Source organism: Hetaerina americana, unplaced genomic scaffold (genome assembly GCF_022747635.1).
Source record: "Hetaerina americana unplaced genomic scaffold, ioHetAmer1.1.p SCAF_1, whole genome shotgun sequence".
NCBI lineage: Eukaryota > Metazoa > Arthropoda > Insecta > Odonata > Calopterygidae > Hetaerina > Hetaerina americana.
The window spans coordinates 109,054,021-109,063,860 of record NW_027286069.1 but is presented as its reverse complement, the minus strand read 5'-3'; the positions used below and the strand labels follow the sequence as shown (position 1 = coordinate 109,063,860).

The 9,840-nt window shown below is 36.6% G+C and overlaps 2 protein-coding genes across 2 annotated transcripts in view; one reads left to right on the top strand and one right to left on the bottom strand.

Moving 5' to 3' along the window:
* Nucleotides 1–1,579: 1,579 nt before the first annotated feature.
* Nucleotides 1,580–6,512, bottom strand: Catsup (Catecholamines up). Its single transcript, XM_071594439.1, has 4 exons — nt 5,583–6,512; nt 5,164–5,369; nt 4,782–4,857; nt 1,580–2,219 (listed from the first exon to the last, which is right to left on the bottom strand). The coding sequence occupies exons 1-4, from the start codon at nt 6,376–6,378 to the stop codon at nt 2,044–2,046; spliced, it is 1,254 nt and encodes a 417-aa protein (XP_071450540.1). The 5' UTR covers nt 6,379–6,512; the 3' UTR covers nt 1,580–2,043.
* Nucleotides 6,513–7,387: 875 nt separating this feature from the next.
* Nucleotides 7,388–9,840, top strand: part of neb (kinesin family member nebbish) — a 111,918-nt gene continuing 109,465 nt past the window's right edge. The window contains exons 1-3 of the mRNA XM_071583995.1: nt 7,388–7,519; nt 8,202–8,537; nt 9,372–9,668. Of these exons, the coding sequence (XP_071440096.1) occupies nt 8,296–8,537; nt 9,372–9,668 (539 nt within the window). The 5' untranslated portion in view covers nt 7,388–7,519; nt 8,202–8,295. The remainder of the gene's footprint in view (nt 7,520–8,201; nt 8,538–9,371; nt 9,669–9,840) is intronic.

The window sequence follows — 9,840 nt, the reverse complement described above, 5'->3', positions numbered from 1 at the left end:
GGAGGAAACGGTCCGAACTTGGGTTTTTTCGCCATGACAGCACGCTGGCTTATTCACCTCTCAGAACTCAAAGAGTTTCTAGGCAAAAAATAGAGCAATATGCTTCCCCACCCACCCTACTCACCACACAAGACTTCTTCCTGTTTCCCAAACTAAAAACCCCACTCAAAAGGATAAAGAATATCCACCATTCCCGACAAAGAGAAATATGGGACAGAGGAGTTTATGAGTATTCTGGAAGAAGTGATCCAGGATTATCTCAAAAGTGGAAACTCCGTTGGGATAAGTGCATGCATTGCAGAGGAGAGTACTTAGAAGGGGATCCTGACCAATAATATTTTAGTGAAGTTTTTTTTGCAATAAAAAAGTTCAGGAACTTTTTGAACTGACCTCCTACATCTTAACTCAATGAGGATTTGGGTGAGTAGATATGTGATTATTTAGGCAAATTAGGTGAGAAAGGTTCATGATATTTCATCAGGCCCTGAACTTAATAATAGTCAAACATGTAATTGAAATTCTCAACCAAGAAACAAACTTAATTTTGAACAGATGTTGATGCACTAAATCATCTTCAGGTGCAGAGTGAGAACAAGGGTCATTTTCTCTACACTTTTATCTAAGAGTGAATGAATTGGGGGTGATAGGTGAGATGGAAAGCGGGAAAAATGGTGGGAAAGGGAAGTGTGGGCAGAGGATAGGGAAACTGATTGTGAAATGCCAAATTTGAATAGAGGTACAAAAATACCAAAGTCTCTGGTGTCTGTCAGCACAGAACTCACCACAGGAGGTGCGGAGTGTTTGAAGCCTAGTGGCCTTAATTCCTCAGCCCTCGGACATCCCTGCCACCCAGGACCTTGTCCCTGCTGCTGAAACAACACTTCACATACTACATGCACTGTTGTTGTAATGCTTCATCCATATCAACTTATTTCTTTAGAGATGAAAAACCCTTAAAGAAGGAAAAAAGGGTTTTTGGAAGGCAGCTCCTGTCTGGGTATTTTGATCCGCTAGGTGACTAGGGATGGCGCTTGTCACTTGATCTTAGACTCCTTCCAATATATAGTCATGTCATTCCATGTTTCTACAAGCGACAAACTACACGAAGCATACAAGTACTCAAACCCCCTCACACTTGACATGGTTGAATGAACTATTTCATATTATCATCCCTTGCCTTCTAATCACATACCGTTCATTAATCTCCTGTCTTCCATCAGCAGTAATGCTACATTGAAACACTCCTGACTTCAACCCCATATCTCCTACACCCTCCTTTCTTTTATTATTCTTGGCTCTTCCTCCTTGCCCTCAACCCAGTCTTTGGATTCCTTGACTCTTATATGTTAATTGAAATTTATTGAGGGGGTACTCTTTAATTTATAACTTACAGTTGTTTTGTTTTTGTCCAATGTTATTAGCCCTGAAGTATTTTTGGAACATATTAATAAAAAAACTGTTAAACTAAGGCATCACATCCTGGGACTTAGGAGAGAAACATGTGAGTCACATCACTTGCACTTTCCCCTCAGACCTACGTGGCTAGCCATCTAACAATAAAATTGGATTTTAACAAAATATATTTATTGTACAAACAATGTCAAAGTATACATGCTATTTATAATAAAACAATAGCCAGCTTGTGATGTAAACATAATTCATCATATTCAAGGTTAACACCACAAATTAAATAGATTTGACTTAAAGATCATCATAGCATGTGCCAAGGCCACAAATGTCATAAAACTCACAAAAGAGATCTCAAAAACTGCAAGTGGGATTTTAGAATCATAATTCAAAAATGCTCCTCTATTCTCATAGATTAACATTACTAACATGGGGTAAAATAAAGTTGAAATTGCCACGGTACAACAAAGTTCCTCGTTACCACAAGAATTTCACAAAATGCAATTCTGGCTAAATCATGCTTTACCCAAGATCAGACAGGACACAAAAAAAGACTAAATAATAAACCAGAATGAGTGCAATTCTCGCTGACACAATAATCCACGTCGAATGCACAGCATAGCATGTGATGCCCTCTCACTCAAAGTATGCCACCAAGACCATCATCCAGACTCCAATTAGCAGCGCAATGATTTCCTTGACAGACTGCCAAAATTTAGTGTCAGCCAATATATCTGGGATCACAGAGACTGTAGCTATGTATATGAAGCCACCAGCGGTGAAGGGCAAAATCCATGAGGTGGCTGCATCTCCTACAAAAGTATGAGTGAAAAAACCACATGTGTACAAGTTTTCAAGTTACATCACAGGCCTGAGCATAGCCATGGCTGCACAACCACATGGAATGACTGGGAAGGAGCAGGAAATAACGGCAGTATGGTATCAGTAATGGCCACAAGATCCCACAATGGGAAGGGTAAGAGGCAAGCCAAAGAACACCCCTGCTTTTTAACATATTTAATATGTACATATAATACCATATTTATTGACCCGATGGTTGGTTTGTTACGTGAGGGTAGGGCTCACCCAGTACTAAATCCAACAACATGTGAAATTCACACAACTAGGTAGGGGGGGCAGGCCAGTTCCTTTCCCTATACACCACAACTAAAAGTAATTTATTTTTTTAATAGTAAATCAGAAAGACTTCATTGACTCATATTTTCATAGCTGTCCTTTCAGAGGAAAACTGTTCATGCTTTAATGTTCTACTAATTAGGCTTTCGGGAGGACCTCCAAATCTGAGAACTTCATGGAGGGGGCCTCCAGCAACTACGTCACAGCATTAATGATATAAAGGGGAGATAACAGACCAAGGGATTATTAATGACACAGGCAACTTTTGAACACTACATCAAGCCGTATTAACATTTTGACTCAGTACTGTACCATAGGTAACTCAAAACTGGCAACCCTACAATCTCAGTGATGCCAACATTGAAGTAAAACAAGAGCGTTGCAATACATTCTTATGGGATTCTGCAAAACTATGGATTTTCTTAACATTCACAATTACTCTAATTGTCCACTGCTTTGAACGATTCTTACCCAAAATGCACATACCTCATAGAACTATACAAGTATTAACTACATAGTTTTTGTGCTCACAAACACTATTTTAAATATGGCAACTACGCTTACACAAGTATATTGAGAAACAACGTGTTCTCTTAAACATACACACAACAAAAATATTATTTGATATATTTCTATTAAAAACTCAACTGCCACGTACTTCCTCCTATCATTAAATTTCCATAAAATTTTAATTGACCCATAAGAACCCTTGAGATTCCATTCCTCTCTTTTAAGAAAATGGATCAGTAAAAACTGTACCAGATTTCATATTTGGGCTAGGGGAAAACATCTTTCTGTAGTATAAGCATTAAAAATATTTCTTTACTCAATTACCACTATATTCCATTAATGCATGAGAATTTCAGGATAACTGCTCTTTCATCAACTTCCTTGAGAGCTGAAAGTATTACTTCCCCAAATAAATAAATTTTAAAAAAATTTAAAAGACTTCTTTGTAAAAATGTTTTTAACAGTATCCAAGAATACATAATAATCGTATTTATCGGTCCCTTGACTTGACAAAGTAATATATAGGACAAGTCAGAGAACAAACAATCAGCTGATTCAGTGTTCCGAAGACTTTAGAAACTCTTCCACATGATAATAGCATTTATCCATCATAAAGTGCTTGAGATATTTCTTAAATGTACCCCTAGAAGGAGCAGATTTTATGCTTGGCGGCAAATAGTTGAAAATTTTGATGGCCACATGAAAGGAACTGTTATTATACATAGCATGAGAGTGGCAGAACAATTTACATCAACACTCTGTCAAGCATTATGCCCATGTACTTGAGCATTGGTGATTAGTTGTTTCATATCATCCTTAACATACATACATGAGTAATAAATATACAGACAAGGTAAAGGTAGAATTTTCAACTGTTTAAAATAAGTTTGCCATTGGGATACTTATGTTATAAAAACTCTATGGAAGTCAGGTCTCTCAAACTCTCCAGAAAACAATTCCAAATATCATATGTGACTGGAAGTGGAATATAGAAAAAGCCAATGTAGGGAAATCTGTTTTTGGAATCTTAATTACCTGTAACTATGAGATTCAAATCCATCCATACGTGAGTGAATTAATATATACGTGTATGTAAATCTAATTTATATGTAATAATAATTGTATCTTTAACGAGCACCTACAATTATGTATTGTTCTATGGTGAATAAATATATTCATCTGATTGTAATTTACAACAATATAGCAAATATATAAAATAAGATATCAAAAAAGCTTTATATATACTCCCTATTAGTAGATCATTTGGTGCTTTCACACTTGTCCTATATTTTTCAATTTTTGAAAAATTAAAGGACTATTAAAGATATTATTATTTTAGTACTGCAATTAAGGGACCATTTTATATTCCATGAATTGTATTTGCATCTAAATATATTTGTATTTTTTGACTTATAATGCAAATGTCGACATGTAATGAATAAATATATTATCACTGTTGGATATTCCCATTCCATCACAGCATTTATAATTCAACTGTAATAAGATTATTAGCAGAGCATTTTCAGAAAATAAAGAAGTCATGGCCACCTTAGCTTCTTTTATGCCACATTCTTGAGAAGATGAAAACAATTGTATTAAATGGACCTTTTCAGGTCACCATTGTGACTCGCCCAATTCATTGGCTTATCAAAAGATTCTCAGAACTGAGACCGAATAGTGGAAATGAAAGAGTATATGCTGCGAGGTGGCAAAGTAAGGAACCTTACCTATTCCTTCAGCAAGTAATGATATCGCTGTTCCAGTGAGAGCTCCAATTGCAGTGCTGAGTTGAAGGGTAATTGCCTGAGGAATTTCCAAATTTCATTACAATGAAAACAATTAATTACAATTCCATACATGCGGCATAAAGTAATTTACTGGACAATATTTAAATTCCCAGCAACTATAGATTTTATTGAATTAAAATATTGTTAGCCGCAAAACTTTATTAATAAAGATAGAGGTATCCAAAATAATAAATTGGAAGCAAACAAAAGGCAAACAATAATAAAATGTGGTAAAAATGTAATACAATTTGAAAAGATCATACTTAATGACAATATTCTGAGCTAAAAATTATTTTGATAGAAAAATTAGGAATACACCAACCCGTTTTCGACTGCAACCAGACTGTATTAGTATGGCAAAGTCTCCAATTTCATGTGGAACTTCATGAAGTAATATGGTGACTGTGGTCACAAGACCAATATTCGTTCCTGCTAAATAAGATGCACCTATTGCAAGCCCATCAGTAAAATTGTGGGTAAAATCCGCAGCAAGGTTCAAATAGCCTGCAACCTTAATGTCTCCGGATTCTGGAAAAGAAAAATGAATGCATACATACTGTGATGTAACCATTAGTGCGTAATCAAAAGATGAATGTAAAATGTGGATATCACAGATAATTTGCGGCATTAAACTCTTAAATTTGCCTTAAACCTTTGCTTTAAATGGTGTGCTTATTACTAGCAGTAGGCAGTTTGGCCAATATAGCCTTATTAGGTTAGCACATCATTGGAAGAACTAACCATGAATTGTCTCCTCTACCTCTGATTTTTGTGATCCTTGCTCATCCTTGTCATTATCCTTGTCTTTATCGTCTGTGTCTTTGTCGGTTTCAGCTTCCTTTTTTTCTTTAGACTCATTGCTACAAGGTTCTTCCAGTTCAAGAGTGTGAGAATGTCCGTGTCCACCCTTCAGAAGCCTTACGAATTTCTCAACTACCAGAAAAGTCACAATTCCACACAAGACCCAAAGACCTACGGACATGTCATGAACTCCCATACCTTCTCCATGGGAATGACCATGATGAGTAGGGCCATGGCTTACCTCTCTGTGCCCATGCCCCGAGTCCGGTGCATGCGAGGGTGGAGCTAAAGCATGAGGAATCAAATGAAGGAATGCGTCCCCTAAAAGACCACCTGAGGCGAAACTTAGTAAAATTTTAAGTAATGGTTCCCTTTCTTTGGTATTGTCTAACGGTACAAGGTAAAGCATTAGAATAGGAGCAGCACTGATAAGCAGTGTTGAACCCATTGCTTCCAGCCAAAGTGTAGAGGTGTCGCGAATCTTGGTAACTTTTCTTTCAGTCTTTGAATTGGCATGTTCTTCTGGGAAATGTCTTTCGGGACTTTCATGGTGGGAATTACCTTCGTGATAGTGGACATTAGCCTCTCTCGAATATTTAAATGCAGGTGGTTCATCGTGGGAATGTTCTTGGGACTGGCATATCAATGGTAAGTCCAAAAATATTATAACGACAATTAATCCTATGAATACTTTCTTCAGAATCGATTGGATAGGCACATCCTTTGTTTCAGCCATATTTTCTAAGGCATAAGTATGAGTCACCAGTTAGGATTTAGTATTAATGCTTCGAAAAACTGACTAATTTTATTTCAATTCCACATTTGCGTGGGAAATGAGAAACCGCAGAAACAAACAGATGAAGACACCGAACGTGGCTAGGTCCGACGACTATCCTCCTCAATAACTTTTTAAATAAATTTATTTTTTTGCGAAAAAATAATCGTTGAGTCATTATTTTTATTAAAAAGAATTTATTAATACTTTACTTGATATGAATAATAGAATAATACAAGAAATATTAATTATTCTACTTGGGCGAGTTTAAAACATTTCCACCAATGACCGTTGATAAGTTTTAACCGTCAGATGTCAAATAAAATTCGTGCACAATTTAAGAGCTGTGATCTTGGACAACAATGGTTATTGGATAACTTTTCTGTCTTTTACTCAATTTATTTATTTTTGTTGACTTTGATATATTCAGCGATTGAATACATGTGCCCTTAACCATGGAATGAGAGCATTAGCCTACCAGGTGACATTTAGTTTGGGGCCGCCACCACAAAGGTAAATGTTGGATTTAAAAATTTTCATCTCATTCTAAATGTCTGCAAATTCATATTGTTCTTACACAGATTTTGGGTGTATCGATGAAAACGCAAATCAACGTTGAACGATATCGTATTAGCTCACTAAAGGGTTTTGGGTTCCAGTTTATCTATGGGAATGTTAGCAATCATGGTCCAAATGTCTTGAAATATGTTATTGGTGCGAAATGTAGTGTGGTTATGTACAACCATACTATATTTCTTTAAGAGTTTGAAATAAGTCTGCTAATTTCTTCATATGTTTAAAACGAAGGCAATGGCCATTTGTAATCCAGCATGCTTCCCGAAGTTATTTGATGTGTGCATTTTCCGAAGATGTTTTGCTATGTCATTTCAGAGAAGATGTTGTCAAAATATAAATCTGATGTAAACTGCACCGAAGCAAGTAATCCGGAGCAGTTTGCTGTACCCCACCCTCTGAAAAATGCAAATTGCCTTCGCTCTACTCCGAAGAAGATTACTATATCACGTTCCCGGTCAATTCCCGGGTTATCCTCATCGTCTACTCCTAAAGCTAGCCCTACCCCAGGACGCTGTGGCACTCCAAAGTGAGTATAATTAATGTGCATTTGAATGTTAGTAATAGCAGTGCGTAACTTAGAGCCTTGTGTAAATGGTAAAATAATGATAGATATCACTATTGTAGCTACATGCCCAACCGCCTTCAGAATGATTTTTAGCCAATTTTTTGCTGTAATCTAACGGTAAATATTTATAAAATTGAATAAGTAATTTGTTTTATATTTGACAACATTGAAAACGTCATTGCCAATCAGTATCGAATTAGGTGATTTTTAACCGTGCTTACAAGTGACGTTGCCGTTTTAATAAAAGTTTTTGTTTTATATATGTTGCATTTAATTTTTGAAGAAATCAACATTTAAACAAATCCTACAGGCCATCCACAACTGTGTCATGGGCCAATTATTTAAGTGTAGATAAGGATAATGTGATAGTCTGCCATTTAAGGCAGGTTTTGGATGGAGACACTGAAAGCGTTTATATGATGTCTTTACTATTATGTTGTAATTATGTATTAAATTGTCATGATGTTTAGTCGGCAAAATTATAAGGTGTAGGCATGGTAGCTAGACTCAGCTTAATTATCAATCTGGTAAGTATCATTTGCAGACATTTATTTTAAAATATTGAATTTCATTTTCTGAAGAAAAATTATGCCATAATGGTAACTGTTAAATTAATAACCTGAATAATTGTTTCATTTTTCAGAAGTGGAAAGTTGTGCTCTAAATCACTGAGTGCTATCAAGTTACCTGAGACTGAAACACCAGTGAACCAAAAGACCTGTCAAATTGAAGAGACCATGGCCTTTCAGACCCCAGAGAACTGTAATCCAAATCGAGGTGCTGCATATATCGGTAGAGATGATGCTAATTTCTCGGCAACACCCGAGTGCTTTGGCACTGTACACATGGAGACCCCTCGCAAGTCTTCTGGGTCTCTCGTTCCTCCTGAGGGGTTGTGTTGGGGTGCCACAGAAACGTCTGCCGAAGATGAAACAAGCAACCTGACTGTTGGAGTCCGTGTGAGACCTCTGAATGCACGGTGAGTTTCTTATCAGTCACAATACTTTCATAGATTAAATTGGAATATCTGATTTCATGTGTTTTCATTCAATCATAGTTATTTGCATATTTAGAGGAGATTTTGGACAGTCCCTAATGACTGCATGTTATGCAAAAATAATAATGCATTTAATTGTCCGGAGATGTGGTGCATATTCACACATGCACAAATATGAGACACGTCTGATGTAAACTTCCCAATTTTAGAAAAATACAATTACATATGTATACATACCATTATACTACTATATTTACTTATTATTTGGTTAAGTCAGAATAGATGTGTTGTGGCAATTCCAGAAATTAATGTACAAAATAGAGCATATTTTTTTGTAGGCTGACTGGCTTTTTCTTGAAAACTGGGACTTTTGTTTCATATTTGATTTCATGGGGAAGTTTATTGGATAACCTTAAGCCCATTACTTGGGGCCCATGAGCAGTATTGTGTGTTTGGATAAATGACTGGTGTCCTGGAGGTCCATTGGAGGTCCTTTTTTAGTCACTATGGTAATTGCAGTTGGATCTGTACTGAGAAATATTACCCTTTGCGTGCCAGATGACATTAAATATATGCATGCAGGGAAACTGTTGGTTAATAATTCACCTTAAATGTAAATTTTCTTGAAACTATTATACCCAAATAAAAAATTCATCCCAAAAGTTGAAGAGAAAGTGGCGTTAAACTGCATAACAATGAAAGAGACCTTAATATTATCCTGTTAAAGTGGGCTAGTTGCAAAATTACAGTATCCATGTTCCTTCTGTTCCTTCTTGCAAAAGTTGTCCCCAACTCATTTTTGTTCTTTACTTTCAGTGAATCCTCTGATCCAACAGTTAAGGTGGTTCTATCCATAAAGGACAATGAAGTATTTGTTAGTCCATCAACTGACTCTGGGTTGACTCACCAGTTTTCATATGATCATTGCTTTTGCTCAGAGGGTGCAGATACCAAGAGACACCACACTGCAGGTGTCACCCTACTCGCAAACGGTGGAGGGTCACAGGAAGATGTATACAACACGCTGGTGCGACCCCTCTTGGAAAAGGCCTTTGAAGGTTACAATGTGTGCCTCTTTGCCTATGGGCAGACTGGCTCTGGGAAGAGCTACAGGTTTGTTGCAATTTCTGCAAAATGTTGCCGGGGAAGGTGGGAAAGGCTTGTGTCAACCTATGGATATCCAAATTACATCTGCATGTTCCAAATATTTTGGTGAAACGTTGAATGTTTGGTAATGAAATCATAGAGTGATTAATCAATGTTAGAAATATGATCAGCATCTTTA

Bases quoted from the DNA above. Each gene is read 5' to 3' on its own strand.
- Catsup (XM_071594439.1), bottom strand. From the start codon at position 6,378: ATGGCTGAAACAAAGGATGTGCCTATCCAATCGATTCTGAAGAAAGTA. The intron at 4,858-5,163 runs GTTGGTGTATTC...GAAATTCCTCAG, and splicing joins CTGGTTGCAGTCGAAAACGG to GCAATTACCCTTCAACTCAG. The intron at 2,220-4,781 runs GTAAGGTTCCTT...ATACTTTTGTAG, and splicing joins ATTACTTGCTGAAGGAATAG to GAGATGCAGCCACCTCATGG.